Raw genomic sequence first — 27538 nt, 5'->3', positions numbered from 1 at the left:
GGTGACCAATCGGAAAATCACCGGTCTTCAACACAAACGGGTACAGAGAACATACATCCACGTAACGTATCTTTTCCGTACCCGTGATCTCGTATCGCGTTACAATATTTCCTGTGCATCCGCCGTAAAATGAGTCTCGGGGATCGAGCGGTTTGGCGTCTATCAAATGATAGGCGACATCAAATGATGTCGATGTAGATATTCGCGCATCTCGACATTTTCATTCATCTCGCGATCAAAGTCGCATTCCCATTTCTTAATCACCCTTTATCCGCGCTTACGAAGACGAAATGTCGTTGCAACGGTGTGCTCGTAACGTGAATCACACGTATCTGTACGATCCGTCGAAAGCAGTCTATCGCGATTTACCCGAAAACATCTTGGACAACCATGCCAAAAACAACCGTGAAACTGTAATACGTAATATTGCGTTACGTTATTTTCTACCGACTCGTAGTATTCATCGACTAGCGTACCATCGCGTAATCGATATTCTCGAGCGCGACCGCCATGGATAATATGATGAGCGAGCTCCCGCTCTTTCCATATCAACCATTGCAGGGCTTTACGCGAGTGAATATTCGCATGTCTGTATCTGCCCGTTGGAATGATACTGATCTCTCTTTCGCGTAAAAAGTTTATTCTAAATACTCGCATACACGTTGAGGCGATGGTTGTGCATTCCTCGAATGGACACACGTTTCCACGCTCTAAGAATATTTTTCTAAAAGCCATACACGCTCGTCTAAGGATATCTACATTGTTACAACAATAAAGCAATATTTTACGTTGAAAATCAAACACATAGTTCGCGCGCGTCATCTCGGAGTGCCACGCGAGAAATTTTTCGCGTTCTTTCATCTGCATAGAATCGGGTGAATAATATTGAACACCGGGTAACGCTCCGACATAAGACTGATTATCGATAGTATTGAATAAATGTGGAAAAATGCCTTTATTTGTACCTTCTGCCAGTCCAAAAGCTTTAGGTAATTCGAATAAACGCATCGGCATGTAATTGATACTATCGATAAATTTCGTATGACCTAGCGTTAATACAACTATTTTCGTACCGTTTAAAATGACTCGAAGCTCTAAGACATGGTTTTCCACGATATATTTCAAAATAAATTGCGCGTCGAATGATTTCGCGTTATGCGCGATGCAAATTATTTGTTTAAAATATTTTGTCGGCCGCGTTACGAAATCTACAAATTCCTGCACAGGGTTGCGACGAAATATAAATTCGCGAATACCGCACCAGCGACATCGCACCGACATTTCATCTATTCCTGCACACTCCTCGCAAATTTGTTGAGCAACGCAGAGCGTAGGTACGTGAATTTTTACATTTGTGCTACCTTGGAGCGTTTCGTCTTGCCTCGTCTCAAAATCATAAAACACGAATGCGACCCGGCTTTCTACGCGTTCGCGAGTCTGATTAATCGAACCTTCGGCGTCATCGTCGTTGTCGTTTCTCCGCTGATGCTGTTGTTGCTCGCTATTTCCATCCGCGTGTTCGGAAGTGCACGGATCGGGACGATTATCGCCATGCCGACGAAGGGGAAGCATGTAACAAACATGATTCAAAGGCTGAAGAGAACGACACGTAGCGCAATAAGCCGTGTCGCATTTGTGTTGATTATTTCTTTGAATCAAACGTCCGCAATCTTCGCAAAATCGCATAGTTTCACAAACACTCCGACGTGATTTACCATCGTATGATTTTACCGCGCGATGACGCTCTAAGCAGGCATGATTGAAAAATTCACGTCTACAATTATCGCACCTAATACGATCCGCGAATGATTGCTCACACGGCGGCTCTTCGTTACATCGCGGACATTTATTAGAGCATTGATGCTCTCTCACATCGGAGCGGTAACTTAAATTACACGGGATGCAATATCCCCGCCCGCCTGCTGCTGCATTTAAATTTAAAATTACATCGAAATGTTTATTATTTGAACTGTATAATAGATTTAGACGAGTTTTTATTTCCCGCTGCAAAGTGGTTAGAAATACGTTTCCATCGAATAGCGAATTACCCCCTCGACCAAAAGTATCGTCGTTATATATTATTATCGCGACATTTTCGCTCGCGAAATATTGCTGAAAACGTTCGATTTCATCAATTCCACTTTCTTCCTCCGGAATCGTGACACCGGCATTCCTCGTAAGTTGCAACGCAAACTCGCGCTGTAACACTGAGTTTTGTCTTCTCACCGCATTCCATTTCGCGTGTAACTCTCCCGTGCGTAAATTTCCACGCTTGTTAAAAATTAGAGCCGATACAAGCGCGCGAGGAAGACATAAATTATCGGTATTGGAAATTGTTAAAATCGAGCGTTTAGCAATAACATCGTGCGTAAACCTGTTACGGCCGCAACCAATGGGAGGGGTGACTTTAAAAATCCGAATGTTAAATTCTTGCGCTATATCGTGTCCTCCGCAGCTTTGCGCTAACGAGCTTACGAGTTCCCAAATATTTTCGTAAGTCAAATCTCGCAAAGGTCGGAACGATATACCTGCAAGGCCGCGGGTTAAACTTGCAGAATCGAATGATATACCGACGTAATCCCTCGGTTCGCACGAATGCAACGCGTACTCGTGAAGTTCGCGAAACGCATTTTCTAACCACTTATACGCGTTTTTCCTTCGAGTATTGGCCGAATACGGAAACTAATTTCCCGTCCTTTTACACCAAAAGTTCTAAAGCGACGCACGTTTTCCGCCAACATTATTGAATATCTAAAATTACCATCAGGCTCTTGATTCGCTATTTCTTCCTCCGCTTTTTCTTCTTCTTCTTCCTCTTGTCCACCAGCAGCCTCTAAATGTCGCTCTTTGTCGGAAGTTTCCTCAGCAGAGCGGGTTTGGGAATCTTCTTGGTGTATTCTGACGTTCCTTCCTCCGCCACTCTGTACTGTGAAAAATAAAAATTATATTAACAAAATAAAATATTAAATAAAATATTACTCTCTTACATTTGAATTTTTATTAATAATGTGAAAATGTTGTTATTAATAATAATTATGTTAAGTTCACTTACGTTTTAATATTCTTTTACCGGGGCATTTGTATCACCCTGCGAGGGTTAATACTCCGGTAAATATGAAATTTCGGGCGCGATTGTTAGGAGAGAAAGAAATTCCTAATAAAATTTTATTTTAATTAAAATGAACAAAAAATTTAAACGTAGGAGAAGATTAAGTATAAAATATGAAATTATTATCTTCCTCGGCCATCGCCCCGCTATTTTCTTCTTCTTTTTCTTCTTCTTCTTCTACAGAAAACGTGGCGTTGTTATTTTCATCTTCCACTTCTTCATCTCCCTTTTGTTCTTCTCGATCTTCCGTTTGCTCTATTTCTTCTTCTTCCAACTCTTCATCTTCATCTTCCTCTTCCTCCTCCTCCTCCTCCTCCTCCACTTCCTCCTCCAGCTCCTCTTTATCTTCCGAAATCGCGTTTATTTCCTCGTCGATTTCTTCCCCCCGTTCTCGCTCCTCTACGACCACGTTTTCATTCGCCGCGTCATCTAATATTCATCAGTCATATATTATTAGTATTTCACATAATTAAAAAAATCTTTTGTGTTGATATATAGCACTGTAGTATTTTTCTTACTTACTTTCAAGCGGAGTAAATATGGCCGCCTTATCGAACGGACTTACTTCGCGAACCCGCACCTCTTTCACGTCGTTATCACTTTTGGCTAAATCAATAACCGGATGTTTCAGCTCCGGCGTTAACACGATGCGTGCGCGGCTTGGAACGTATAACATTTTATTAAAAAATTTCCTGTTTAATATAATGTTTTCTAGCAGCGCGATATAATTTATGATGTTAAAAACTTACGCGAAGGTCCGGGCTCCGGCGAAGAATCCGCTCGTCGTTTTCTATTTAACCTTAATCTAAGTGATACGGAACGATTCTCTAGTACGCGCAACCGGTTTTCTGTAACGCGTGCGACAGGGCGTACAAAAGCTAAAGTTTTAGCGATTTAAATAAATAAATAATTGAGGTAGTTTTAATTAATTTTTATTTATAATTAAGTGTAATAAAAATAAAAACTTACCATTATTATCTTCTCCCCGGAGAACTCGATGAAAATGTAGGAGGAGATATTCTATGTGGCCTGCTGCGTCGTTTTCCTTCTTACCACCAAAATAGTATCGCGACTCGATCACCTCACCCGCGATAATTACTAATTCGCGAAAAACACTAAAATGTCCTAGTCGGAATAATACCGCTAGCACAGCGCTGGGACATTCCCCCGCAAATTTTCCAATAATATTGAAGCATTTGTCTTCACTCGCGCATGTTAATTCATATATATGCTTGGAAAAATTTTTCCCGCATAAACTCTGCGCTAGTGATAGACAAATTTCAATTACTTTTTTCAAACTTATTATTTGAAATTTAATAGTACACTTGCGTCGAATACGTGAGTACGCGAGAGACGAAATTCAAAAATGTAACTAGCTAACTTAACTCCGAGAGCCGTATTTATACACGTTTATGAAAATCAAAATGGGGAATTTTCAGGTAACTTTTCTCGATTTATTTTATCTTTTTTCTCATAACCGTGTATTCTTACCCATGTTTTATATATATATATATATATATGGTAATCTTTACTTAGATACAGAAAATATTTAATCTAGGGCGATATTTACTTAATTACAAAAAGTTTATAGAAATCAAGATGAGGAATTTTCAGGTATCTTTTCTCGATTTTATTTTATCTTTTTTTTATCTTTTTTTATCTTTTTTCTTATAACCGTGTATTTTTACCCATGTTTTATATACAGGGTTTACCAAAAGTGTAGCAACCCCTAAATATCTCGGAAAATATACGTTTTACAGAAAAGTGTTTCCAACAAAAGTTGTAGGGTTTAAAAAGATCCACATACTGATTCTATCAGATTGACCTTGGATGGCGTCGTCAAGGTCAGGTCAAGGTCACGTTGATTTTTTTAAATGGCACCCCCTACATTTGATTGCATATTCTTATAGCTTAATTCAAGAACTTTCCAAAGCACTATAATAATGTGTGTATATACATATATATATATATATATATATATGGTAATATTTACTTAGATACAGAAAATATTTAATCTAGAGCGTTATTTACTTAGTTACAAAAAGTTTATAGAAATCAAGATGAGGAATTTTCAAGTATCTTTTCTCGATAGCGATAGGAATTTTATATTTTCTCTGTATTTTCTCAGATTTAAAATTATATCATTTATATTGTTTTAAAAAATTCCCCTTCCACATTAATAATTATATCGTTTATATTGTTTAAAAAATTCCCCTCCCACATAATTTTTATTATACTACGCATGCATTTTCTCCCTATCGCTTTATTGTTTAAAAAATTCCCCTTCCACATTAAAAATTATATTATTTATATTGTTTAAAAAATCCCCTTCCTCATAATTTTTATTTATCTGCGCATGCATTTTCTCCCTACCACTTTTCTATTTTATCTTCCTTCTTATAAATTTTCTTGAAAATCTTCGCTTACTCGTCTTTCATCGTCCGGACTTTCAAGTTCGTTAGTAAAAAGTTTGTTAGTAAAAAGTTCTTGATTTTTCGATTTTTCCGTGTCTTTGATTATTAAATCTTTGATTTTCTACGCGGTAGCAACTACCATGAACAATCTTAAGAAAATCGAGCAACAACTACGTATATTGCTGTCAACAACATACGGATTGAATTCATCCTACACAAAGAAAATTCAAGTGGGTCTTATGACGGAAGACAACGTTGAACTGGATTTTCTGCCTGCTGTTAAATTAACATCTCACGGAGCTGTAGAGATTTGCTTCGACATAGAATCGTGGAAAAAATTTCAAGAAAACATGGAAACGATGTCGAGCTACTTAAACGGTGATAAAATTAATTTGAGCTCAATTATCTTTAACAAGATAATTGTAAATTTCACTACCGCATATGGTGCTAGAGCCATACTAATAACATATCGTGAAAACGAGCAAGAAGATCTTTCTTCCGAGACTGTGGAGGATACGAACGAAAACGGACCGAAGGCGAAGAAACGTAAAACTTACAACATTGCAGAGAACGACTTTTCAAGGTGTAGAAAATATAGTTGATTGTGTGAACGCTAATTTAAACTGTCTAAATTTTATTTCAACTAATGTCAACAAATGTGCTCGATATTTAATTAACGAAATAAAGTTAAATCTTACTGTCAACGGTAGCATTAATAGCAGTATCGTGAAACTCACGATCAAAGGTAACAGTAAGGAAATAGAACGTAATGTACGTACCCAACTGAAAGATTTAACATTTCTCGATGTATACTTTGAGATAACATTTTTAGAAATAATTTCACTTTATTTCGAACAAATTGTACATGCAATTATATCAAAACGTAAATTTTAATAATTATTCGACGAATATTTTCTTGAAATGTTTGTGAATAATTTTGTTCTGTAAAAATATTTTAAATATAAATCATATTTGTACTTTTAAAACCATTGTTTTTAACAATTTTATTTCAGAGATATAAGACAGGCAGTAAGAGCCAACTCGCCGATGACAGTGCGTTATCCTAACGAAACTAAATTTTTTCGTTAGGATTAAGTATCTGTGCACAAGGCACCAAATATTTTACTTGGTCACGGCCAAGATTTAAAATATGAAATAATCTCATATTTGAGATTTAATTTCAATAACCCTTTCATCCCCCCTACGGAAATAAGTAAATGCAAGAGAAAAATATAGATCCGAAAGTCGCTGAATCGGGAATCGAACCCGAGACCTTTCGCTTGCCGGGCGACTGCTCTTCCAACTGAGCTATTCAGATCCTTTCGATTTTATACTTTTCTCTGCTATATGTAATAATGTTGATAAACAAACGCGTTTTTAAGCCAGCGTGTATAAATTAAGAGTTTAACAAGGCTCTGTAATATAAATATAAATTTAGAGATATAAGACAGGCAGTAAGAGCCAAGTCGCCGATGACAGTGCGTTATCCTAACGAAACTAAATTTTTTCGTTAGGATTAAGTATCTGTGCACAAGGCACCAAATATTTTACTTGGTCACGGCCAAGATTTAAAATATGAAATAATCTCATATTTGAGATTTAATTTCAATAACCCTTTCACCCCCCCTACGGAAATAAGTAAATGCAGTATAGAATCGAAAGGATCTGAATAGCTCAGTTGGAAAAGCAGTCGCCCGGCAAGCGAAAGGTCTCGGGTTCGATTCCCGATTCAGCGGATCTATATTTTTCTCTTGCATTTACTTATTTCCGTAGGGGGGTGAAAGGGTTATTGAAATTAAATCTCAAATATGAGATTATTTCATATTTTAAATCTTGGCCGTGACCAAGTAAAATATTTGGTGCCTTGTGCACAGATACTTAATCCTAACGAAAAAATTTAGTTTCGTTAGGATAACGCACTGTCATCGGCGAGTTGGCTCTTACTGCCTGTCTTATATCTCTAAATTTATATTTATATTACAGAGCCTTGTTAAACTCTTAATTTTATTTTACTTTCTCTTTCCAGAAATTTCCTCAACATGCGTGTTTCTGTTTACCTTCATTAAGCAGCGAGTTATTTTAAAATAAAATTTTATCTGACATCTTTTCAACAATAAGCATTCTTTCTAATCTACAATGATGAATTATTTTTTTTATCGTGACACGAGTCGGAATGCTCGCCAGTACAAATATTTGCGTGTTCTTTTTTTATTACCCTACGGCATTGTCAGCTACTACCTGCCACCGATCCCCGGTCGACCGCATGACGCTTTTCTTGGTCAAAATGTTTTTACCTTACCCCGTCTAATATCGACCATTTGATTCGACGAGCTATCCTTGCCATACGTATACCCGAACTGTTTTTACCCCACCCCGTCCAATATCGACCATTTGATTCGACGAGCTATCCTTGTCATACGTATACCCAAACCCTCATACCGTACTCTACGCAACTTTAGCTTAAATACCTCATCTAATCCTTAGACTAGTAAGATCTCGTTTAGCTCAACATACTAGGACCCTGCTCGGAAACACGAAGGCCCCAGATTCAAATCCAGAGGAAATCAGAAAAAATAAAAAAATAAAAAAAATTCTCATCCCCACCTTTTAGAGCTGGTCGCCATTTTTTTTTCCCCCAACACCCACACTCGGAAAAACCAGACGCCGGTGGTGGGGGAAAGATAAGATAAGACACGGCACCAGACGGGTCGGTGGTGGGGGTTTGTTTTGACGGGCCATAGTGCCCACTATACTACTATTGTGTATATTGTTTTTAAACTATCAGGGACTAAATGTGCCAACATATGCGCCATGCATAGAATATGTCTTTTATTGTCGAGTATATTATTTATTGCATTAACCATGTTAGGAGCACTATCAGTAACAATGGCCGTAATATTAGCCGGTTTAATTTTAAAATGTTCTAACACTGCAAGTAATTCACCCTTAATGTACTCTGTAGTATGATTGCTTTCTAATAGAATTTACCCCTATAGTACCTTTTGTAATTAACGTTTCGGTTTTAAGATAATGCACAGTTACACCTATATAACTTTTGTTAGAAACATCTGTCCAAATGTCACATGTTAGTGTGAAAGACGCAGTCTTTTTAATACTTTTAATAAATTTATTTTTTTTAATTTCATATTTTGCAACCAATAGTTTTGTGATTGTTTTTCTACTTGGTACTTTATATAAAGGAGTAACTATCTTCCAGGGTTGGGAAAGTTACTTTGTAAAAGTAACTAGTTACAGTTACAGTTATTTCATTGAAAAAGTAACTAGTTATAGTTACAAGTCACCAATTTTAAAAAATAACTCGTTACAGTTACAGTTACTCTAAAAGTAACGAGTCGTTACTTTTCAGTTACTTTTTAAAAATAATTATACATTGTTTTAAATATAAAGAGCTTACATTTTATGCACAATTACAGTCAAGTATTTAAAAAAATTCTTGAATGTAATATTGATCGATTTGCTTGCAACTTTGCAATTAACATCAATGTATGAATGACCTTTATATACAACAGTAAAAATAGTTATAGTAAGTTACTAAATGGTAATCGCAAAGTCGCAAGCAAATCGATCAATTATTACCTTTAAGAATTTTTTTAAATATTTGACTGTGATTGGTCGATCTTAATTATGTGTTATATTATTTTATGTACACAAAATGAAAATTTTAGGTAAAAGATTAAATCATATGAAGATCCATATGCTACTGTTATCAAAATTTAATTTAATAATATAACGGCTACCATACTTAAACAATACTTTTAGCGCATGTTTCCAAAAAAAGTAACTAATAAAGTAACTATTAAAATAGTTACTAGTTACTAAAAAAATGTAACTAAGTTACAGTTACAGTTACAGATAGAGAAAAGTAACGAAGTTAAGTTATAGTTACCGAAAAAAAGTAATTGTAACTGTAACTTCGTTACAAGTAACTCGTTACTTCCCAACCCTGCTATCTTCATTAATCGTTAAAATCCTTTGTTATCTACTCATGACAAGGAAAGGTTATCTTTCGCAATCATATATAGGATTAAGTTAGTTACATGGCACGCTAGTGTGCCTCCATCTACAAAAACAAAGGACAAAACAATAAGGATAAGAAATTATATCAATAAGAATAAATAAAATAAAGGAATAAAAAATTAAATATAAAATAGTTACGTCCATATTTTTTTATGCACTGAAAATATTTAGATTGAAAATTAAGAGTAAAAAAATAATTAAAATATATATTATTAATCAAAATAAAGAAATCATAGGTACTTTTTTTTCATTAGTTAAAAACCAATTTTTAATTTTTAAATTTTAATAAATTTAATCTAGTCATGATAACATATAGATTAATTCTTTATTCCTTCATTACGTCTAAGCTCTAATAATGTCGGAAGGTATTAATTCATCAAAATGTATATAGTATGAAAAGAATATGATGTGAAGGCCGATGAAGCATTCGAAACCTGGGAATCGATTATGTAACTAAAACATAGTGAAAATGCGAAAAATAACCATTAGTGTGAATGAGACACATTGATATTTTCTCACTCACACTAATGCTCATTTTCATGTTTCAGTTACAGAGTTGATCCCCTGAAGTGGTTAATGATACAATTGTTACAATTAAAAATTCAATATAAGTGAACAAAACGAAAGAGTTAGGGATGGGCGGTACAATATTAATATTTCGTGTTACAAATAAAAATATCAATATAGCAAAAAAATATATATCAGACAGAATATTTTATAAAACACCTCACCGGTGCGGACTCTGCCGTCCAAGGATGACAGTCCCAGCACCCACCAGTTTTATAAAAACAATGTTAGTGCGAAAAAATTATTATTACAATGTCGATATTTGAAATATATACTGTATCGTCCATCCCTAATAAAAAGTTTAATATGTCGATGTCAAATATTAATCATATCTATAATCATGGCTATATTCCAAAATGTTGAATGTACACTTCTGTACTTTGAAAGATTTATTATTAGATTCCAAATATTACTATTTTATTTTAATAACATTTCTTTAAAAGAGAAAATTAGATGTAATAAACAAATTAATTATATTTTAACATCCTTCTTTTGATGTTTTTAAATTTAATATCAGATTTTAATATTTGATTAACATTATAAGTTCTGAACAGTTATATTATTTTTATTGTTTAGATTAATATTCTATTTCTTATATAAAATATAGGATTATAAAATTTTATAACTTTTAATTCATCACTATTTCATTATTAAATGATTGACAAACAGTTATGAAAAATTTCAGAACCCTATATTGTACATAAGAAATAGAATGTTAATTTGAAACAGAAGCGATCAGAAATGACCGCTCGGTACTTCTAGTATTAAATCAATATTTTAGCAAAATATTTTAAAATAAAATATTGATTAAATCAACACATCAATATGATTTTACCTTTAAAAGAATTTATACGGTGGAAAACATCATCAATACGTTCTTTGGAATTGAAATTATCTGACTTCCGTTGCATGGAGCAACTAGGAACATCAAGTTGTGGAGGGACCAGAATTATCAGTTTCTTCCTCACACATTCTTTCTTCTATATTTTTGCTTATAAACTTCGAAAGATTTATTTTTTGGTGCTTTGATATTGAATTAGACTCTAAATCCACTGTTTTCTTTTCAAATGTTGCATCAAATTGGTGGTATTGCCAGCATTCTTTAAAACTTTTGTGCATAATGTACAACGAGAGAAAACAGCATCTTCTTTCTTAAAATATTTCCAAACAATACTTTTTTTACTTTTCCTGTACCTTTTTCTAATATATTTTTTGTTTGCTCTTTTGTTCCATCATTTGTTCTCTGTTCTTTTACTTTATCATTTTCTTTATCACTTTCGCTTATATCCATATTGTGGACCACTATTTTATTAAATATAGAAAATATAAAAAACGTTTACTATGTCTAACAATAAGAAATATATTGACTTCTAATTGCCACAAAATTCTGTATGCTGATGTTGCAATATGGAATAATATTGAAATTAGCAATAAAGGAATTTGCTTAGATTCTAAACGCATCTTATATAATAATACCAACTGAGATCTAATTTACAAAGTAATATTTGTTTAATATACAAAATTTGCAATTTATGCATACAAAATATGATCAGTGCTGAATAGATATTACACGAAGAAATATTTGTAAATATATAAATATAAAGATTTGCTATTGTAAAATATGTATATAAAAAGATAGAAAAAGTGTGATTTAAATTAGCGTGACTATATATTAGTTTAAAAATTAAAATGGAAATTACCTTTGATTATCACATGTTTTATGTGATTCAATCCACATCCTTTGCTATTTACACCAAGAGTTTGGTCCACTTGGGCATTTCTCGTGATGAGGCTCTTCGTTTGTCGATATTTTGTGAAAAAATGTTGCCCACACGTCGTTCGTCATTGCATCAACGTCATGCGGATTTCGTCTGATTGCGAGTCCATAATAAATAGTTAATTCATTGATTAACTTGTCCGTGAGCTTTCCAGGTCCACGTCCTTTGACTTTTTTATTGGTTTTTTTAACTTTCCGCAATCTTGAGCCCATCCTTTTCTGCACGTGGTTGACGCATTCTTTTTTTGTAACTTCTTCATCTTGTTGTAATAAAGCTTTAAATGTCTTTGTGTCTCCATCTCCAATGTAGTTCGTATATTTTGCGTCGTGTAGAGTTTCAGCTCTGGCAAATATTTCCAGCATTCCTTGCACTTCCATACCTCCGGCACTTCCCTTGTGGTTGGCTTGACAATCATCCTCGTGCTCGCTGAACCATGTGTCAAATTCGGTTTCTGTCATTTGATTTTTATTTGTGATGCATACTTTACAAAAGGATGACTTTATCAACGTATCTAGTACTTTACCAGTACAATGTCCAATTAGTGAAACAATACCAAACAGAGAAGAAAATCCTCGTCTGCTCCACGATCCATCTCCTGATACTGTCAATTTTTTCTCCTCGTTTCCATTGGCAGCATTCTTTTCTTTTTCCTCTCAACCTGCTTTTCTGATAACTTCATTATACACAGAACTTACAGCAACGAATATATTGTCGACGGCAGCGTAATACATATTAGTGTTTATTTTTTTCCCCAAATCCATCAATCCAAGAAATGTATTAATACCAGCTATTCCAACACCCAAAAGTCTCATGACAAATACCAACCGGCGATTTATTTCGTAGGATTTGTTATTATTTTTTTCACATGAAAAAATAAACTTCTCGTCACACTTGCACAAAACAGAAAGTTTAAATCCCAAGCCATGTTCGTCTTTTTTTCCAAATTTGACATCTCCGTTACACTTTTTGCATTTTAAAATATTGGAAAGAGCAGTAAAAACTAACGTAAAATTCACTACTGTATATACGTTAGTCAACGAAACAGTTGTTTCGAAATCATCCGAACCGGCTAATTTCTTCGCTGACGTGCTGGTAAATTCTTTCTTATTTTCGTTTGTATATTGATTCCCAGAGAATTTTCTCTTTGGCCCTTTTTTACCAGGACAAATCGAACTGTATTTATTGCTTTTTTTGTCTCGAGGCATTTTAAAAAACACATGCAATGCAACGCGAGAAAACGGGAGACACAAAAACGCACACGTGTTTCTCGTAGGTTATAAAACTGATTTCATCAGTGTAATCAGTGTTGTTAGACGGGCTAGGTTTTTTCGCGCATGCGCATTGAATGTAGTATTAATGAAGTAGTCACTCGCATGAAATGGGGTCCTGATTTCCCCCTCTGTTTAATTTTTCTTAAATTATTGAAAATTTTTTAAAATAATTAATGAATCGTATAATTTTTATTATAAATATAATAAATTTAATTAAAAATGTTAAATATAAACATACAATAAACAAATAATGAAATTATAAAATATATACATATACGTGTACCTATGTTATAACATACGTAAATTACGAGTTTAGTTTTTATTTATACAATTTATAATTTGAATTATTGATTAATTTTAATATACATAAATTATAATAATACACTTTTATATTACATATATTGTAATAATTTATTTATTTTTACGTACGTTCAATTTATCTGTTTCCTGCGATTCCGCCAAAACTCCGTGGTCCAGGGTCTTGGTCCATAGTTGCGCGCGCAAACATCATACGTTACTGTAGTCGTCATGGTTACGTCACGGTAATACGCGCATGCGCGAAAAAACCTAGCCCGTCTAACAACACTGAGTGTAATTCCTAATAATACAGTATAAAGAGGTTCCATCTAACGTCAAAAATAGAAAACCTTGAGTGAAATCATAAACCGACAGAAAGGTCGATAAATGTACGAGGAATGGTCGGCGCTACGTACCTGTGCCGCGCGACGCTCGCTACTTGCTTTGACGTGGTCGGCTCGGAGGCTCATAACTTTTGAACCGTTACGAATTTCGATTTGCCCTTTTAACATGATATTCTAAACAGTTATAGCTATCGAATTCAACAAAAAAAAATTTTGACCAAAATTTGACCCAACTGACGAGAATGTACCCTTAATGTGATTATAATTGTATGCAAATAAACAGATTTCGCAGATAATTGTTATCATCAAAAAAATTATTAATAATCTATTGTAAGAAAATAAAGATTTGTTATTGTACAAAATATATAAAAAAATAGAAAAAAAGTGTAATTTAAATTACCATAATTACATATTAGTTGAACAATTAAAATAGAAATGACCTTTGATTTGATTATCACATATACGTACACACTGTCGTTTGATGTATGATTCAATCCAAGCCACTTAGAATTGTTATGGTTACAATTGTTTGGAAAGAGACATCATTATCATCATAAGAAGACTGAAATTAATATCTATATTTAACAAAAAAATCCCAGAATTACTTACTATCATAAATATCTTTTATTGTATAGCAATGCTGCAAAATATATATATTTATAAATGAAATAACAATTATGAGTGAGTGTTTTAATTCATCGATAGATCCATCGCATAATGCAGAAAGACAGTATTTGCTGTATGTGTTGTACTTGGGTATCATGCGATGGACCCATCAATGAATTAAAAAACTCGCTCTTTGCTTTTTAAGTAAATTACAAGCATTATTGCATTTGGACTGCCAGATTTTAAAACATAAGTTAGAATATAAGTAACAATAGTACATTAGTATCGATGTTTACAAGAGTATAAGAATATCTATTCTATCGAATACTCTATCCAATTTAAAAATATGTTTACAAGAATTGTTATTAATATGAAAATATAAATATAAATTAATACAAATTGTCGCTCGTATATTGAAAACAAAGTGATAAATCTAAGGCCAACTTATCGAGCTGAATATTCGAGATGTTCAGTCAACTACCATTTATTACATGTATAAATTATAAAACTACAGTCATTAGATATTAAAACTAACGCAAATTACAATCATTCTATAAACGTTTCGACCGCACGCGGTCTTCTTCAGTATAATTCTTGAAATATAAATTCATACAACTTCACATAATATCGGAATTTAATTATAATTATTCAGAATCGAGAGTCTTTGAGCAATTAACGCGTGTTCTAATTCGTCATGTCCAACAATGTTCGCCTCGATATGATCTCTGATTTTTCTCAGATCTCGGATAGTTTCATCGTTAATATGCGAGAAATTAACCCGTTCCGTAGGCGCTGCGATTAATAAAAAATTAACGATTAACGTATGTCTAAATTAAAATATATATCCCCTACACTTGGTAATATGCTTACCTATCATCGTCCTTCTTGACAATTTTGCTACTTATTAACAGTTATTAAGGATGACACATAACAAACCAACAATACAGAAAGACAGCTCATTTTAAACTCTACTTGATCGGAGAGCGTGCGTGTTTATATATGATCTAATATCTATGTTTGACTCGTTAATGTCCTATTTGTCCTATTATTATTTATTGTTCGCTAATATATCCAAAATATCAAAATACGACTCGCTAAGTAACTCAGTATCTTTGTTTAAATTTAGTCCATTTTTTTGTTCCTTGATATGTAGCATCTCAGAAATGAGTCTTTTATAATAATTATTTTCTTTGTCCATGATCTTAACATTGTCCCAATTAAAAGTATGATGTTCATTTCTTATGTGTTCAGAAATTACTGAATGTTTCGTTGAGTCCAACCTAATATTATTTTTATGTTCTTTTATTCGCGTCTGCAATTGCCTCTTTGTTTGGCCTACATAAGATGCATTACAATTATTGCAACTGATCTTATAAACCACATTCGAATTGCATGGATGTTTAGTTTTATCTTTCTGTGCTTTAATAATATTATCCAGTTTGTTGAGACATCTATACCCTACAATACAATTTTTATTTTTTACCGAGGAAACAATCATTTCTGAGATCCTATCAATATACGGAATGACAAAGAATTTTTTATCAACCGAGTCATTTCCTATACTTTTTGTTCTTTCTATGTTGGCCTGTCTCTCTATAATGCTCCCCTTAGATATGATGTGTTCTATCCGATGATTAATTTTGTTAAAAATCAGATCAAGAGGGTAACCATTGCTTATGAGTATATTAATAATTAACTCTAAATTTTTATTAAAAAATAGTGGATGTGATAGCAATAGACATCTGTCTACAAGGTTATATATTATTCCAATTTTGTGGCATAATGGGTGGTTTGAATAAAATGATAACGTCCTTCCTGAGAAGGTTTCTTTTTGATATCAGTCTATATATATTGTGTTATTAATAATTTTAAGTGATAAATCTAAGAAATTCAAGCTATGATTAACCTCTTGTTCGACCGTGAATTTAAGTCTTTCATGATAGTTGTTAAAATTATTCACAATCTGAGTCATATTAGTCATAGAGGTGGCCACTATTATGTCATCCACATAACGAAAATAAAACGAACATTCCAAATTCAACGCTTTGAGAACTGTATCCTCAAGATCTTGCATAACCACGTCTGCAATAATTGGTGATAACGGTGACCCCATAGGGGTCCCAAACGTCTGTTTATAAATTATGTCATTAAATGTAAAATATGTAGAAGTCAATATGAATTTTATACCCCCCAAAAATTCGTTTTTCGGTATTCTAGTATTTATTCCAATGTGATCCCATCTATCGTTAATACCGTCAATCGCAAGATCCAGAGGAACGTTCGTAAACAAAGACACCACATCCAAGGAAAACATCCTATCATTCTCATCAATCTTTTTACCAGACAATATGCTGTACAAATCAAAACTATTATTAATATGACTTTTCGCTTTGGGTAGGCTAATTCGTAAGGTGTTTTGTAAAAACGAAGCCAGCGAGTATAGAGCTGTATCAACCGATGAAACTATGATTCTAACTGGATAGTTTTCCTTATGGATTTTTGGTAATCCATACGCTTTTGGAAGGAGAGAATCACTACAACGTAATTTATAATATTCACTTTTTGAAATATAATCTTCCTTAAGCCATCTCTTCAACAAATCATTCAAATCGTTCTCTATTTTTTTGCACGGATTTTTTTTAACAATAGTGTAAGTGTTACCTTACGAACTAGCCTACCCAAAGCGAAAAGTCATATTAATAATAGTTTTGATTTGTACAGCATATTGTCTGGTAAAAAGATTGATGAGAATGATAGGATGTTTTCCTTGGATGTGGTGTCTTTGTTTACGAACGTTCCTCTGGATCTTGCGATTGACGGTATTAACGATAGATGGGATCACATTGGAATAAATACTAGAATACCGAAAAACGAATTTTTGGGGGGTATAAAATTCATATTGACTTCTACATATTTTACATTTAATGACATAATTTATAAACAGACGTTTGGGACCCCTATGGGGTCACCGTTATCACCAATTATTGCAGACGTGGTTATGCAAGATCTTGAGGATACAGTTCTCAAAGCGTTGAATTTGGAATGTTCGTTTTATTTTCGTTATGTGGATGACATAATAGTGGCCACCTCTATGACTAATATGACTCAGATTGTGAATAATTTTAACAACTATCATGAAAGACTTAAATTCACGGTCGAACAAGAGGTTAATCATAGCTTGAATTTCTTAGATTTATCACTTAAAATTATTAATAACACAATATATATAGACTGATATCAAAAAGAAACCTTCTCAGGAAGGACGTTATCATTTTATTCAAACCACCCATTATGCCACAAAATTGGAATAATATATAACCTTGTAGACAGATGTCTATTGCTATCACATCCACTATTTTTTAATAAAAATTTAGAGTTAATTATTAATATACTCATAAGCAATGGTTACCCTCTTGATCTGATTTTTAACAAAATTAATCATCGGATAGAACACATCATATCTAAGGGGAGCATTATAGAGAGACAGGCCAACATAGAAAGAACAAAAAGTATAGGAAATGACTCGGTTGATAAAAAATTCTTTGTCATTCCGTATATTGATAGGATCTCAGAAATGATTGTTTCCTCGGTAAAAAATAAAAATTGTATTGTAGGGTATAGATGTCTCAACAAACTGGATAATATTATTAAAGCACAGAAAGATAAAACTAAACATCCATGCAATTCGAATGTGGTTTATAAGATCAGTTGCAATAATTGTAATGCATCTTATGTAGGCCAAACAAAGAGGCAATTGCAGACGCGAATAAAAGAACATAAAAATAATATTAGGTTGGACTCAACGAAACATTCAGTAATTTCTGAACACATAAGAAATGAACATCATACTTTTAATTGGGACAATGTTAAGATCATGGACAAAGAAAATAATTATTATAAAAGACTCATTTCTGAGATGCTACATATCAAGGAACAAAAAAATGGACTAAATTTAAACAAAGATACTGAGTTACTTAGCGAGTCGTATTTTGATATTTTGGATATATTAGCGAACAATAAATAATAATAGGACAAATAAGACATTAACGAGTCAAACATAGATATTAGATCATATATAAACACGCACGCTCTCCGATCAGGTAGAGTTTAAAATGAGCTGTCTTTCTGTATTGTTGGTTTGTTATGTGTCATCCTTAATAACTGTTAATAAGTAGCAAAATTGTCAAGAAGGACGATGATAGGTAAGCATATTACCAAGTGTAGGGGATATATATTTTAATTTAGACATACGTTAATCGTTAATTTTTTATTAATCGCAGCGCCTACGGAACGGGTTAATTTCTCGCATATTAACGATGAAACTATCCGAGATCTGAGAAAAATCAGAGATCATATCGAGGCGAACATTGTTGGACATGACGAATTAGAACACGCGTTAATTGCTCAAAGACTCTCGATTTTGAATAATTATAATTAAATTCCGATATTATGTGAAGTTGTATGAATTTATATTTCAAGAATTATACTGAAGAAGACCGCGTGCGGTCGAAACGTTTATAGAATGATTGTAATTTGCGTTAGTTTTAATATCTAATGACTGTAGTTTTATAATTTATACATGTAATAAATGGTAGTTGACTGAACATCTCGAATATTCAGCTCGATAAGTTGGCCTTAGATTTATCACTTTGTTTAAAATATAAATAATTTTTAAGTCTAAATGAAGATAATATATCTATTATTTCTAACAAACTGATCGTGAGCAAATTAATGATTGCATCATCCATGTCCGACAGTCGTTACTAGTCAAAAAAAGTAGAAAATATTCTCAAATAAGGCCAAAAACATGTATTAACTTTGTTAAAATAATTTTAGATATTGATGAATATATTAATTGAAAAATAAATAATAATTACCTTCAATTATAATGTTTTGTTCAGCCTCATGTCTTCTTCGTGGCTATCTATCACTATTACGTATTACGTATCGCCAGGACCGGAAACCGAGTATTAGATTATACTAAGTTAGTTTACACTGATATACTTAAAAACGTGTACTAAATACTACTAGCCAATCATAGCCATTTTATTATTTAAAGGAATAGCTATTATTGGCTAATATATTGTTTGATACGTTTCACGACCTTTGAATGTAAAAAGTTTTACACTATTACCGCAAAGAGTGCGTTCGGTGAGACGCTATTAGCATTAGTGCTGATAGTGTCCCTCGGAACGAGCCCAAAGGCTATAAGTAAATCGACCAATCACGTGCGTAGTAAGATGAGTTACGATTGGTCGATTTGCTCATAACCTTACTATGTCTTCCGAAATGCGCTAAAATGTACTGACAGTACTAAAAATATATAGTTTATGTCACGTACACTAGATTTTCATTACTGGCAGTGAATATCGGAATATGGGGTATAAACTTATTTACATGCAAAACTTTAGTAAAATCTAGTTATAAATCTAGTTTTAAATCTAAGAGCACCGAAGGAAAAAACTATCAAGTTAGTAATTAATCGAGCGTAAAAACATCGAGTGAATAATCGATTTCTAAATAAAAAAAACATCAATGTTTCAATAATCGAATGATTTTTGCCCATCCCTATGCCTCATTATACACGATCGTGTGATCCAGTACAATCCGTTGACCAACGTTGTGCGCAAAATCACCTAAAAAATGTTTACAACAGCTGTTTAGAGAGGGGAAGAGGATACATAATCAAAGTAATGTGAGATGGCTGTAGAGTTTCGTCATTCCTCTCGACTGAGTCGCATCAAAAAGAGAGAGCCCTCGTCATGTCTGTACCAACATTCGTCGATCTACAAGGATTTATCCTCAATAAACAGTTTATTGTAAAGGAAGCGGCAATCCTGAGAAGAGGATTTATTTTATCACAATATTTCTTTGCATGTTCTGTGCCATGGAGTTTACTCATAAAATTGGAGAGGCGTCAAGCCTCATGGTTGACTCAACATCATCATGGCTTACAATGGGAAGATGGAAACGTTCCATACAGCATGCCTCAGCGCTTGACTACTGCAGCTATCGTTGGAATAAATGAAAAATTACAAGAAGATAAAGAAGAATTCTCTATCGTATACGTAAAAGGACTTGAAAAGTGAAAACGGCTAGCCGATATAATGGATGATGAGAGAAACGGTTTCATAATTAAGACCTTGGATGCAGATTACGACGACAGTGAGTCTTTAAACAATCTAGATGTTAAAAACACTATGCGGAAAACATGTTAAAAATTGCGCATTACACAATGTATTTAAAATATTTAACTGGTGGTCACAACGCCAGAAAAAATATTTAAAAAAATAAAATATGTAAACATATTTAAAAAATTTTATTTCTTATATACTCTTCCCATTTCTTCCTGTTTCTAAGAATTCTTTTTAACGGAGCGATGTCTCTCCCTTCTCCTAAATCTCAGAGCGCTAGACGCAATCTCCCCACCACATTTACCCCCCCCCCCCCATTTACCCCTACTATCTCAAAAGAAATCAATATATTCTAAATTTTTTTATTGGATCTTTAATGTTGTCCGAGTGATGTCTCTTTTCTCCTAAATTTCAGAGCGCTAGAAATACTCTCAAAAATTCTCCTACCACATTTACTCCCACCACATTTATCCCCACTATCTTTGAGAAAATGAGTATGTATTCTAAATTTTTTTGTACAATCAGTTTCACGTTAACTGTTCGAACCAATAGTTCACATTTTCGGAACATAGAAAAATGTACTCCAACAAAAGAAGCTGCAGCGGCAGTCGCATGAATTATTACGTGCCGAGTCGTGCTGAAACTCCATCGTTTAAAAACAAATGTGACAAATAAGTTTAACTTTTTTCTATTATGTATTATACACTTCTATTTTTTTTATATTATTACAAATTGCTTTTATTAGAATTGTTTTTATTATTTAAATATTAATTTCATTTTTCTACAGCATTTTGCAAGAGCGTCGTGCGGCTCGTATACTAGTTAGACAATACGCATTGACAGCCACGGAATTCAAACTCATCGAAATTGGTATCAACGTGGGTCCACCGAGTTACGTGGAAATCGTCATAGAAGATCATCGGCAAAAACAATTGATACTATTCATCGAGACTTGGAAGGGACTTTATGAGCAGCGTCACGATATTCTTCGGAACGACTCCACTAAAGATTTATATAATTTTATAAATGTTGGACCGCTAACAGTGAGATTTCACACGATTAACGACATCAAACTCGTAAGTCTCGAATCTGCAGATGTACGCATGATGATGATCGAATCGACGTTACAACGTATGTTTGATCTCGATCTATGCATCTATATAACATTCGATCGATTGGCTAGACTTACTGGAACAATCGATATCAATTATACACAATTCTCCAATATTGCGTCTACTGTAACGAATTCTAAAGAATTAGCAAATGTAATACGCGCTAGTGATGCCTTCAACAAGCATCAACTCATTGATTGCGAGCTGGTAGCTTGGGATGCCGGAGCGTTGGCCGAACTCCGACGGGTTAGCGCCCTCATTTGAATGGAACTAAAATTGTCGATAATTACCGACAATTTTAATTCTGCTATTATCGACAGTAATATATATATGTCAAAAATCCATTTTAGTGTGTTCAACATATTGAAATCAGACAACATAATATATTTTTATTGTCGAATTATATACAATATATATATATATATATATACAATATATATATATATATATATACAAGGTGGTTCAAAAGTCCGGCAACAGTCAATTATGTCCAAGAAATAGTGGTCTTATGAATAAAATATAAAAATCACAGAGTTCAACCCGGGAAAAATTTTTTATATATAATTATATCTAAATAAATATATAATTATACATAATTATATGTGAAATATGTTCATTTTATATATAATTAAATTTATTTATATATAAATTATAAAGTTCATGTATAATCTCATGTCAAGTTATATATATAAAACATTATATATATTTATATATGTGAATACTTATTTATTATATATATATTGTAATATATATATATATATATATATATATATATATATATATATATATATTGTAATCCGTCGGATCGATAATAATCCGAGAAATAGGGCCGATGTAAGTGACCGATATATATATATATATATATATATAATTTTATCTTTATATATATAATATGCCATCCATGCTATCTGCTCACACAATGTGAAACAACAATATTCTATTTTATAAGTATAGATTTCTACAACTTATATTATATATAATTATTATTTTATTTTGATTTATTTTATTATTTATTATTTTATTTTATTTTGTTATTTTGTTATTTATTATTTTATTATTTATTATTTTATTTTATTTTTTTATTTATTTATTATTATTTATTATTTTTTATTATTATTTCTACATATATACAGGGTGTCCGGTAATTGTCGCCTCAACCGTCGTGTGCAGGTAAAGTGAGTTAAACCGAATAGTAAAGTCCTCTACCGTTTTGCGATTTTCGCAATAATTATTGAGTTATTAAATAAAAAAGATCGGCCAATCCACGCGAATAGAAGCGCGCGACGAGAAGAGACGTCCTACTGTAACACGATACACGAAGATTTCTCGAACACGATTCGTAAACAGTCATCATTCGCTCCTCCTTCCGCTTTGCGGCGCGCCGTGTATCGTGTTACAATAGAACGTCCCTTCTCGTCGCGCGCTTCTATTTGCGTGGATTGGCCGATCTTTTTTATTTAATAATTCAATAATTATTGCGAAAATCGCAAAACGGTACAAAACTTTCCTATTCGGTTTAATTCACTTTATCTGCACACGATGGTTGAGGCGACAATTACCGGACACCCTGTATATAAGTATGTATGTATATATGTGTATATATATAATATTGGCATATTATACCTACATACTTTAATTTTTAGAAAGCATATTTTCTCTCTCTCAAATCACTCGCATACAATTATGAACGAGCAATTTGAGATAAAGAGAGAAAGAGAGGGAGAGTGTGTGTGTGTGTCAGAAGCATGGTCGTATACACACCGTGGTCAGAAGACAAGACAGCATGAAAGAGACAAAGATAATATGACTGTCTGTTCTTGTCTAACTGCACGATTGCAGCTCCATCTATCGCGACATCGCGCAACTAATTTTCTGCTCTGTATTACTCCTAAATGTCATTTCACACATACACATGTAAATGAAATATTCCACAACCAAGATCTTTTTTATTAGACTTCTAAACTTATTTCTGCAAGCTCACTAATATTCCTTTATGCAATCTTTTGTAGGAACCTGTCTTATTTTGTACGTATAAATTGTGAAACTTTTATACAAGCAAATATTGTTATGACGTAACGCGAAAAGCCAGAAAAAAAACTCGTATTTAAAAATTTTTTGTCTTTTTATCACAAATTCAGACAGGTTCCTACTTTATTATTGTATTAACTTTAATCGTGGAAAAGCATTTGTTATTCTATTAACGCAATAAAAACTTCTTGGTTGTGGCAAAATATAATAGGTTCGGCCGGTAAAAGTAGACCTCCGGCATCCCCTTAAGATTGTTAAAGTGCAGCATACTAATCCCGTAACATATCTACTCGAAGATTATCGTAAGACATCTATCGCTGGAGCGTTTTACGAGCACGAGCTGCATCGCGCAAATTATCCAGATGTATACCTCATGGAGAAAAGTCTGCGCAGAAGGGGTGACGAGGTTTACGTGAAATGGCTGGGATTCGACAGTTCGCACAACTCTTAGATACATAAGGACAATGTTATTTAATGTACCTCATATTTTATTCAACATATATGAAATATATGAAATATATAACAAAAATAATATAACCTTTATTACTACATCCTTACAATATAATAAATATAATAAATATAATTTACAGCGGTACTCGATAATGTCTCCACGTTGAAGTGTCGGCCGACTCAGGTATGACATACCGCTTGTCGTCGTAGGGACTTAGAGCAACTTTTGTCTCGCTGATGGTATATACTTTATGCAATTTCGATCTTATACACGACTGCTGACGCGTCATTTCAATCTTGGCGCGTGCACTGCTGTAGATTACGATAGTGTATCACGTAGCGCTTCTTATCGTAAAGCGTTGCGAGGAGTTTATACTCCCGCTTGCCGGGCGGCTTATCGCGCGTCGGGCAAAACGATAGGTCAATATGCGCGTCATGAAGATGCTGCGGATACTCTAAATCTACTTCGAGAATATAACCTGTAGGCGAATCTTGCGCAATAGATGATACGTCAAAATTCGACACATCGTCGACCCACCGAAAATCAGCATACGGCAATTGTTGACACATTGCTCATCAGTACAAATTATTCACATCAAAGTACATTAAGTAGAATGAGGGTTTCGATGGGTCGTATGATTGCATGTACATGTTATTAGCACACGCGTATCGGCCTGAACATTGACTAAGACCGCCGCGTATACCCCAGTAGGTATACTAGGAGAGTTCTAGACCAGGGGCAATGAGTGGGTGGGGCGGGGGGCGGGGGGGAATTGGGGGCAAAGGGGGTGACGTCGCGCGGGGGGAGGGGGTCTTATCAGCAGATAAACTTATCTTATCAGCTCAGGTTACCTGATAAGGGGATCATGTTACCTGATATGTTTATAAACAAGATAAGCGGATATCTATTAGAAGATAAGATAAGCGGATATCTAAGTTTTCATAAACAAGCTAACAATAAGATAAGCGGCGTCTTTGAGCGATATCTAAGTTTTCATAAACAAGATAAGATAAGCGGATATCTAAGTTTTCATAAACAAGAGAAGATAAGCTTGAGCGATATCTAAGTTTTCATAAACAGGATAAGATAATATAAGTCTTTGTGCGATATCTAAGTTTTCATAAACAAAATAAGATAAGGTAAATTTACTCTGAAAATCCAAGATAAGATAAATTCTGGGTAATCAAATTCTACGAAGGGCTGCCGCCGATTCTTAATCCAGGCTTGGATCGAGCGCCGACATTCAGATATCTATTACTAAGGTGGTTGCGTTTCTTCATCTAAATTTTCTCTGAAGATAAGATAAGGTAAAAATTCTGCGAAGGGCTACCGCAGAATCCAGGCTTGGATCCGACAATCAAGCGGGTTCATACATATATTTCTAAGAAATATCAGCGGGGGCGAACGCGTTGCGACATGTCTTTGCAGGTTGTGACGTGTCTTGCGACGTATGTATTTTTGTTTCGGCGAAGGTCATCTTTTGGAGATAATTGCATCATCGCACGTTGAAGAACAAAGGGATGATCGGGATATATAATGAGGACCGATGCAGCGGCCGGGCCATATTAGTGAGCATAGTGAGTGAGTGAGTGAATTGTTTTTTTGCAATAAAAAAAAATGGAGAATGCTCTAAAAAATCATTCAAGGTGTTATGAGAATGTCGAGAAATGGTATAGGCATCTCGAGGAATGCGATCATGGTGAAAAAAAAAGATAACCCGTTTCGTTTTAAACGTGAAGCGAAGAACATTCCGGTGACTTCGGTTGTGCAATTGTTAAGAAATCGCGAACTTGGTATGCAAAAACCGCATACAAAAGATGTTGCCGATTTCCTGGAAATTCACAAAAACATTTTAAGAGTGACTGGTAATTTATCTAAATGCACCAGATCGTCTAAACGACACAAGCGAGTCACATGTTTTCATCGTCGCTACAAAAATTGTGCCGATTATTTCATTGTAGAAAATCTTTATTTTGGTATATATGCATAGATATGCCTTCACCATCGGTGTCATGTAAATCGCAATGATCTGAATATGATTCGGACCAAGAAATGGAGGAGTCAGATATGAGGGAATCACCATCATCGTCAGATTACTAGTCGCAGTTTATTTATTTTGCTTGATTAAATAGGCGTACAACATATGCGAAGAGTAGATATGTATATGTCTTCGCGGAAGGTGTAAGAGACATGTCTTCGCGGAAGGTGTAAACATGTCGATAATCAACTACTGAGCAGCCGCTATTTTTGTTTCGGCGAAGATCATCTTTCGGAGATAATTGCAATTGTGCGTTGAAGAACAAAGGGATGATCGGGATATATAATGAGAACCGATGCCGCTGCAGGGTCATAGTACGGTGACATTCATTCGCGATCATAGTAGTAGTGAGCATAGTGAGTGAATTGTACAAAATGAAGAATGGCGAGCGAGACTTGGTGGTGATCTTGATGATAAGATGAAGGTCATCACGATCTCTGATGACGAGATGGAGGTCATCACGATCTCTGACGACACAGATGGAGGTCATCACAATCTCTGATGACGAGATGGAGGTCGTCACGATCTCCGACGACAGCGACGACGACGAGATGTACAACCCCGAATATGACAGGGAGGTCAATATCATCGTCGATGATATTGAAGAGATGGATATTGATGTACCCATCGTCGAAGAAGAAGAAGAAGAAGAAGACCAACCACTGCACGACGATGGGTATGACAGTGGAAATGGTGTTCGCGAGGCGTACCACTCGCGTACGTTAGACGTACGGACCATCGCAACCCTCGACGAAGAAAACGTGGGTATGCGTTATAATGGCATATGTCTCGCCAGGGGGGGGTGGTGAGAATCTGCATTCCCTGTTTTATGAGAAACAGGGAAAGATTTGCGACAATCACACTCATCCATAGGCACGTGACGATACGGTACAGAGATGTGCCGCATCTTTACTGCATTGATTGTCTGAAAGAGTATTCACACTCTTCCTGGCCAACTTGTGCCCAATATGTCAAGGCTGTAAGTACACATATATATATATATATATATATATATATTTATATATGTCAAAAATATATATAAAAATAGTATAATAATTTATTATATTTTTATGTGCAGATGCCGAGGCACAGTCTGACAGCGATGGTTTGACGCGACCCCTCTCTCTCGCAGTCACCGCAGGCCCGCTGACTCTCTCGCCGGCTCTCTCGCTGCCGCCGAATCTAGGCATGGATCCCTCTCTCGCCTCCGACCTTTTTTTATTTTATATATTGTTTATATAGTGGTTTTATATAATTTTATTTTATATATCTTTTTATATTGGATCTTGTTATTATATATTTTTATTGTTATAAATTTTAATACATTTATATAATTTTATTTTATAAAATT

The 27538-nt window shown here is 34.2% G+C and overlaps 1 protein-coding gene, 1 long non-coding RNA gene and 1 pseudogene across 2 annotated transcripts; 1 reads left to right on the top strand and 2 right to left on the bottom strand.

Annotated features, from left to right (window-relative positions):
* Positions 1-11824: 11824 nt before the first annotated feature.
* LOC146721023 (uncharacterized) lies at positions 11825-13111 on the bottom strand (annotated as a pseudogene).
* A 135-nt stretch (positions 13112-13246) lies between these two features.
* On the bottom strand, positions 13247-13753 carry LOC146721022 (uncharacterized). Its single transcript, XR_014925813.1, has 2 exons — positions 13607-13753; positions 13247-13318 (listed from the first exon to the last, which is right to left on the bottom strand). It is a non-coding gene; the product is annotated as an uncharacterized LOC146721022 (long non-coding RNA).
* A 7381-nt stretch (positions 13754-21134) lies between these two features.
* LOC146721021 (uncharacterized) lies at positions 21135-27298 on the top strand. Its single transcript, XM_085487511.1, has 5 exons — positions 21135-21229; positions 21346-21916; positions 26667-26863; positions 27061-27166; positions 27266-27298. The coding sequence occupies exons 1-5, from the start codon at positions 21135-21137 to the stop codon at positions 27296-27298; spliced, it is 1002 nt and encodes a 333-aa protein (XP_085343637.1).
* Positions 27299-27538: the final 240 nt, after the last annotated feature.

The sequence above is a fragment of the Nylanderia fulva genome, unplaced genomic scaffold (genome assembly GCF_048542155.1).
Source record: "Nylanderia fulva isolate GAGA-0341 unplaced genomic scaffold, ASM4854215v1 Scaffold563, whole genome shotgun sequence".
NCBI lineage: Eukaryota > Metazoa > Arthropoda > Insecta > Hymenoptera > Formicidae > Nylanderia > Nylanderia fulva.
Note: the sequence above shows the minus strand (reverse complement) of the source record. Positions and strands in the feature narration are given on the sequence as shown.